The sequence below is a fragment of the Limulus polyphemus genome, unplaced genomic scaffold, assembly GCF_000517525.1.
Source record: "Limulus polyphemus unplaced genomic scaffold, Limulus_polyphemus-2.1.2 Scaffold2072, whole genome shotgun sequence".
In the NCBI taxonomy this organism is placed as follows: Eukaryota; Metazoa; Arthropoda; class Merostomata; order Xiphosura; family Limulidae; genus Limulus; species Limulus polyphemus.
The window spans coordinates 129,344-137,537 of record NW_013667682.1 but is presented as its reverse complement, the minus strand read 5'-3'; the positions used below and the strand labels follow the sequence as shown (position 1 = coordinate 137,537).

Below are 8,194 nucleotides of genomic sequence, written 5' to 3'. Positions count from 1 at the left end.
ATGTTCATGGGCCAAATAGTTAGTTACAAATTGTAAAGGTGAACTGACTGTACATGTTCAGTGTTTTACATGATTTATTTAGTCATGTCTATCTATGTTTATGGGCCAAATAGTTAGTTACAAATTGTAAAGGTGAACTGACTGTACATGTTCAGTGTTTTACATGATTTATTTATTGATGTCTATCTATGTTTATGGGCCAAATAATAAGTTACAAATTGTAAAGGTGAACTGACTGTACATGTTCAGTATTTTACATGATTTATTTAGTGATGTCTATCTATGTTTATTGGCCAAATTGTGAAGGTTAACTGACTGTACATGTTCAGTGTTTTACATGATTTATTTAGTCATTCATTGTTTAGGGGCCAAATTGTTAGTTACTTATTGTAAAGATGAACAACTGCACATGTTCAGTGTTATACAGGATTTCTTTAGCCTAGTCTATTATTGTTAGGGATCAAGATGTTGATTTCCAGTGGTAAAGATGACAAACTTTATCTCTTCAATATCTTACATGGAATAAAGGCAAGTTTCTTTTTTTTTTGTCTAAGAAAACATAGGAACATATAATTCTAGTGTTAGTTAGTGTTTTGTATACAATATGAAGGTGGATGGTTGTTCCTCATGGAGTACTCGTGTAGTAATATCAATAGTTCATGCTGCCACAAACTGACTTGAAGTATTGTAGTATTTTTTGGCTGGTCATATTTGTCTTCCAGCTTTAAGGTGTATAGTTTTACATATTAAAACAAAACTGGTAATTCAATTTTGTGTAGGATATACGGGGAAAAAAATATTCTCATGCTATCTTTTTCAAGAAATAACTTTACAGTTTATATATTACTGACAGTTCTGTATTTTGCTAACCTATGCAATGAAAAAATATACATATTGTGGTAGATTTAACTGCTAAGTTTCTGAGGATAACACATTAGTTGGTTAAAGATAATCTTAATTATATGAATTACAAGTAAAAATTACACCTAAATCCAAGATGTATATGTTTGATTGTTTGTCACTCAGGTGTCAGAATGTATTTGGTGGAAAGTAATACCATACTCTCCGACCCAGATCAAGTTATTGGAGAATATGGTTGGTTGGATCATAACATTTTTGTTACATCTCTTGGAGGTATATAGATTTATGTATAATCTTGATATTCATGCTAACCTTAATTATTCAGAGCTCATCACTGAATCATTTTGGATGGTCAGCTGTTTGTTAGACATTTATTAAGTTAGCACGAAAAGAAATTTTTAGCTCTTGGTTACCCTATTAAGGCATCACTTAGAAATGTATTAGCAAGTTAAGGTTATATGGGAAAAAAATTGTTGTCTAGTCACAATAAAGATATTATGAAAAATATCACTTTTGTATTTGTGTATTTTTATACCTAAGTTATTTTTGGAGATAAATGTAGATCCTTTGATTCTTCTGGTTTTGTATCTGAAAAGTCATTTTAATCTGTAAATAGCCACTTTATTTTTAAGTAATACTTACATATTATGTGTTCCAAAGTATTTTAGCTATTTTTGGTTTTGCCTCTTTTTTTTTTTTTTTACCTTTATTGTTCTGAAATCTATTAAATAGCATCACATGAAGGTTATAATAAGTTATTGTAACTTGGTCAAACAAGAGGAAAAGCCATTTTAATAATAATTAAAAGGACTTGTTAATTTTATGTTTTTGTGGGTTAATCAATTTTTTGGAAGCCATAGACTATCATTCCAGAAATTATGGTCAATGGGTAACCAATTATTTATTTAACCCGATGACTACCGGCAACTAATTTTCTTATTTATTGTAGTTATTTGCACTCACACTCTGAATAGTTCACTTGTAATGTGATATTTATATGAAGTATAAAAATACTGTTTTTTATTTTACAGTTTTCACATTTCATTTTCATAATTTCTAGAACCTTATAAAAAGTTTTGAGATAAATGTTTAGATTTTATTTTCCATTTTCTCTACTATATCACTACTAAATCTAGCTATTATCATCAACATACAGTGCAATGAAATGTTTATAATTAACAAATGGAAATCCATACTTACCTTTCAACTCTTTCAAGAAATTTGCTAAAAGTCTTCTTTGTCTTGTATGTGTAATTTGTCTTCTTTATCTTTTCATTTAAAATGTATCTTTAATTTTTCATATCCATTCTTTATCTTTAGTTATTTCTGTCGAAATGTCTTATAATGGTGCTCAGGCCTTTTTACAGCTGTTAGCGAGAGACTCGTTAGCCCCGAGGGCAAAATGTTTTGCATACGTTGTATGTTGAGATTCAATGAGATACGAGACAAATAAGTAAACTTGTTAAAATCATTAAACATTTCAAGTATGAATTTTAAAACACAAATAACACACAATTAACTAAAATATATAATTAAAACCTAAATGCAATTTAACTGTCTAGCAAACTAATTTGTATAAAGCATAAAGCAACATCCAATTGCTGGGGACACTGATATCCACAATGGACGCCGAAGGAAATATGCTTAACATTCACAAAATAATCTATTACATATGTCTCATTTGGCCAAGAGAGGCTAATGGTGAAATTACTCTTTCTATTGGTTATAAGAATCCCATTCACGGACAGAAAAAACTGTTGCTTAGCAACAGATTAGTGTGGAATGTGACCAGGCAGATGGGGGAGTGAGATTTCCTAAAACTTCTAGCAGTTGAGAAATGAAACTAATGCATAAAATTTTAACTTATACACCTAGAACTTCGACTAGACTGTTGTAGAGATACAGAAAGAAAGCTATAATGAAACATAAGCAAACACGTATAAAGTCTTTCAACAGTATGTGCGTCACACTGATTTTTTAATTGTATGTTTCAGAGGTTTCTTTTGCAACAAAGGAATAATAACTTGGATAACATAAAACTTTGAATTATAATGCATTTTTAATGCTAATTTCATTAAAATATATTGACAGTAAATTGGTTTAATTAAATTTTGATTGTAACTTGGGAACACTTTGGGACATGCACAGAAAAGGATTTAAAAATGTTACTGGGTTACATAGGGTTAAAAGGCATGCTCCTTAAAGTTATACAGAAATGAAAGCAGGTTGAGCTGATCATTAATCAAGGACATGATAGGGTTGTTTCTAGTTCAACAGTATTACTTAAAAAAACATAGGTGCTTACAACTCATTGTTCTCTCTCTAATTTGTGCCATAATTTAGTTTTTGTACTAAACTTATGTTAATGCAAAGTGAATTTACTTATGATTGACTGTTAATTAATATAAATTCAGGTGTAAATTCAGGAAAATGAAGATCCTCATTTTAATATGATTGAAGAGTATTTCATGGAATATTATGAAAACCAATCAGTAAAACCGGCAATCAAATTAATTTCGAAAAACTTTCAAATCACAACAATATTTGAACGTTAGAAGCTCAAATAAGCATCAGTAATTACTAACATTCAGAAACGTCTAAATTTTCTGTCATTCTGGTGTTATCAATAAAGTGGCTTGTAGTCCATCCAAAAAAAAAAAGATATTTCAAATCTGTACTTTTAAGTTTGTGGAAAAAAAGCAAAACAAGTCGTGTTTATTAGTAATTTGCTTGATAAACAGAGAAATTGTATATTGACGTTTGGTAATCAGCATTGTCATGTTTTTACAGTCATATTTTTATATTACTGAAACTGGAATGTACAAGAAACAAATGTTTTATTTTCGTAAACCTCTGTGGCAGAAGATACAGATGCTGGGTTTTAATGGTAAGTTAATTTGTAGTAGTATAAAAAATTATAGTAACAGGGATTTATAATATTTAATCCTTTACCTGTTTTAGGTCATTTAATTGTTTTTTTATGGATATGGTTATATGACTACTTACCTTTATTCATTTGTTGGAAAATTAGTGTAATGAAGACATAAAGAATTGACAAAAAAATTATTGTAATTATCCTAAGTTTACATTTTCTCTTGCACGAAAGTAACTTAACCTGTTATTATTCACATGCGCTTTGAATGTCACATGTGATGCTCATACGAAGCTCACTTCTAATCTCATACGTTGAACCAAAACAACCAGTTCTTACTGCGACGATCATGAGGATCAGCTGCATATCAAATAAATGTGTATCACATATGATATTCAGGCACTTTAGCATTATGTTTTGTGAATCACGTGGGATGCAGAGGACGAGGATAGGGTTAAGCATATAACTGATTTTTCAAAATATATTGAATAAATCTTTGCAAATATGAGGACTGAAAAGAAAATATATAATAATAAAAGGGTGTGTCTGTGGGTCTGTGTGTGCGACCTCCATAGCTCCAAAAGGAAAGAAGCTAGAAACCTGAAATTTTGCACACATACTAAGTGGACCCTGAAGGTGTGCACCTGGGTATTATTACTTATCAATGTTTGTACACATCTTTCTATAAGGTAAGCTAATGAAAAACCACATAGAAGTGTTTTTTATGTTTCTGGGAAATAAAAATGTTTAAAATACTTTTGATTGTTCTGTGTTAAAATAGGTTCAGAATACACACACACTGACATAGTCCTCTAGAATATATCAACCTAATAACCCGAGCAAAGCTGGGTACTTTTGCTATTGTGTAGTATTTGTAGCAGTGCCTTGTGGTATGGACCAAGGGGTTTTATTTCATTATATCACAAGTTTTTGTATAAGTAATGGATTTTCAAGCAACAATGCCATGTGGTTTGATCAAAGGAGTTTTATTTTATCATATTACATGTTTTGTTTAAGTAATGGATTTTCAAATTATATTTACTTTGGGAAAACATTCAACATCATTTTAATTGTACTTTTATTTGCTTCTAATTACAGAACTTGATAGAAATGGGTCTATTGTACATATATCAGAGGTAAGTACATCATTCATCTTTTTGAGTGGAAAGGAGGGGGTTAAATTTTAGAGAAAAAAGTATAATGTTCTGTAAGGTGTGTGATAACGTAATAGTTTTTCACATATATATGCTTCAATGTTTTTGACATATATATAAAAGGCATAAAATAGTTTGTATTTTATGAATGATACACATTAGGGAATATTGACTTTTTTTGTTTGTTTTGTTACATGGAATCAGGGTAGTAAAAATGTCCAAAGTCTTCAGGGCACAAACTTCAAACCTTCCAGAAATGTGGAGGATTCAAGTGTATAACTGAACCAAAGATTGTTTAATTCGAGTTTCCAGTAGATATACGGTCACATACTTCTGTGTTGAGATTTCCATAGACCAGTGAAGGAAAAAATGCACCCATCTCAGAGAGAACTACTGTGAACTATACTTATTTCACTATGAACATATTAGTAATTTAGTGAGATTTAAGGTAGAAGATGGCTGACAAGAGAACTCTCCTGTTGGTGTTACAGTAAAATGTTGGGATCCTCACTGTTGGTGTCTTCACTAATCCTTCATTACAAGTGCATTGTGTGTGCAACTGTTCTGCACCTCTGTATGGAAAAACTGTATTTTTATCCATGTAACTTTTTTGTTCCCCCTAGACATTTGGATTGACTTTTCCTCTTGACTAATTAAAGTTGAAGATATGTGTTAATTCTTTGTTTATATTTCATAATCTATATATAGGCCTCCCAGTGAAACTTTAAAAACCTGTTTTTCAGAAGCTTAACCAATAAAACTTGTATAATTACTCAAAAAGCCTGTAATAATAGCTCATAATGAGTCTGTATTTCAGACAATTTCATCCTGTTATTTGACAAACTTAGCCTTTATTTTAAAGGCTGGCAGCAGTAGACATTGCTTGGAGGTCCTTATGTAGGTTTTTAATTGTCTGGTAAAATATTTCTTCAAATTGTATTGTACTAGTTTGACAGAATCCTTTCAAGAAACAAAACATGATGGTAATATCTTTTTCTTGCTATCTGGACTCTTGTGTTCGCACGAGAAGTTGTTCAATATAAAATTTTTTCACTATGCTAACATCTTTTCTTCTTCTCTCAGAATGGTGGCAGTAATTATTTTAGTGTCAAAAAAATTTATTTTATTATTTAAAGTATACATTGCCCAGATCATCGTATCTCACTCTCCTTCATAAACTCTCAATTTTTAGCCAGAAGTGACCAGACTGTGTGCCGAAGGAAAATCTTTAGGAACAAACACCATCAGACTTCTACCGAAAGCATGCTCACTACGGCCAATTTTGAACATGGGTAGTAAAAGCGTTGTTGGGGTAAGAACAATTCACATGTCAATGTTCCTCAAACATAAATTACTGTTTTCAAGCACTGTTTTTGTTCCAGCTTTCTAACATCCTTTTACATACGTGTGTGTATTTTATCTTCATGCTTTTTGTTCAAGTGGTTATGTCATTATGTTAATCACTTTTTTTGAATAATGCTCATGAGTGTGTGACCTAAAACATAAGCATCATGTAAAGAAAAAAAGGTCCAAGTATCGAAAGAAACTAATAAAAGCATCGTTCGCATTGATTTGCAAAAATTTTCACCCTACCAATGCTAAAGGTTTAAAATACTGATTTTGTTAATACTGATGATTAATTTAAAAGGACATAAAATCAGTTAAAATAAAGTAATAATAAACCAGATGAAACTACTCTGTATAAAATAAAAAACGAGTTACATCAGGATTGACTAACCAGGTGGTACACTGGTAAGTCAGTATTTTGAATGCAGTCACAGGAACCGGACAATAGCTATTGGTAAAACAAAACCTGTTGTGGCTTTATTCCAGTTCCAGACTAATACACTAATATGTAACAAGCATTAAGAAACCAAGCCTCAAAGTCAGTGACACTAAAAATAAGTTGTGTTTTTAGCTTCAATTTGTATGTATTTATTTGTAATTTTTGCCTGGTGATTGACGAGTAGGTTCAAACTGCCTTGTGGACTGCCTGTTAAACAACCCATTGTCATTGTTTTATTAGACATTCCAAATTGTTAAAGTCACTCTTTGATTCCCTACCTAACAGGTTAAAAGGTTTAACATGCACAACAGTTTTTCAGAATAGTTTTAATGATAGGGATAACATTTCATAAAACTTTTCAGTTTGATTACAAGATAAATGGAAGGACATGTCCCAAATCTTAACTCCCTCTGACCAATGCCAATTGTAAATGTGACATCATCCTTACTAAGATAAAAATGATTTTACTGCACATTTAAAATTAACAGACATATGTTTGCCTATTGAATAAATTTTCAGTAAACAGTATAATATCTAATCAGCTACTCAATTTAAAAAGATTTAATTTAACAGAGATATACTTGACAATTTAATAAATTTGATAAACCTTATAATACCTAACCAAACACCTTAACCTGTATCTTGATATTTTTTGACCATCTTTCAAATCATTAGATAAGGATCAGTTGAAAGAAAACTATAACATTTTTCAGATTGTTTCATTGTTGTAGCACTTAAAACTTCTGAACTGTGATGTTCCACTTATTTACGTGACTGACTACTTACTTTATCCATTAAAGTGTTGAGAAAGGGTAGCATTTAGTTGTATTTATGTCCTTGTGAATTTGCAAAAATGTAATTTAAAAATAGATTTATAAAAAATTATGCAAATGATTGTCTTTAGTATTTAATTACTAGTTATAAAAAAGGGTGTAAAATACACTTATTATTAATTTTAATGCTATTTCTACCTTAAAAATATGTTTTTATAATTCGATGCTCCCAATTAAGGCATCCTCAAGAGTGTTCGTATCATGTAGATATAACTTGATGTTGCTTCAATAGTGCTAGTATCATGGAGATATAACTTGGTGTGTCTTCAGTAGTGTTATTATCATATGGATATAACTTGGTGTTTTTTCAGTAGTGCTAATATCATGTAGATATAACTTGGTGTTTTTTCAGTAGTGCTAATATCATGTAGATATAACTTGGTGTTTTTTCAGTAGTGCTAGTATCATGGAGAAATAACTTGATGTTTATTCAGTAGTGTTAGTATCATGAAGAAATAACTTGATGTTTCTTTCTTCAGTAGTGTTAGTTTCATGGAGAAATAACTTGATGTTTCTTTCTTCAGTAGTGTTAGTTTCATGGAGAAATAACTTGATGTTTCTTTCTTCAGTAGTGTTAGTATCATGGAGATATAACTTGATGTTTCTTTCTTCAGTAGTGTTAGTATCATGGAGATATAACTTGTATGTTTCTTCAGTAGTGTTAGTATCATGGAGATATAATTTGGTG

The 8,194-nt window shown here is 30.6% G+C and overlaps 1 protein-coding gene across 3 annotated transcripts in view; it reads left to right on the top strand.

The window, feature by feature from the left end:
- The first annotated feature begins 463 nt into the window (after positions 1-463).
- The window catches only part of LOC106465850 (telomerase reverse transcriptase-like), a 43,534-nt gene continuing 35,803 nt past the window's right edge, over positions 464-8,194 (top strand). For 2 of the 3 annotated variants that reach the window (XM_022393802.1, XM_022393804.1), the window contains exons 1-5: positions 464-528; positions 1,027-1,134; positions 3,652-3,748; positions 4,832-4,869; positions 6,080-6,199. In XM_022393802.1, coding sequence (XP_022249510.1) covers positions 466-528; positions 1,027-1,134; positions 3,652-3,748; positions 4,832-4,869; positions 6,080-6,199 — 426 coding nt within the window. In that variant the 5' untranslated portion in view covers positions 464-465. The remainder of the gene's footprint in view (positions 529-1,026; positions 1,135-3,651; positions 3,749-4,831; positions 4,870-6,079; positions 6,200-8,194) is intronic. The other variant, XM_022393803.1, reaches the window with a different exon arrangement.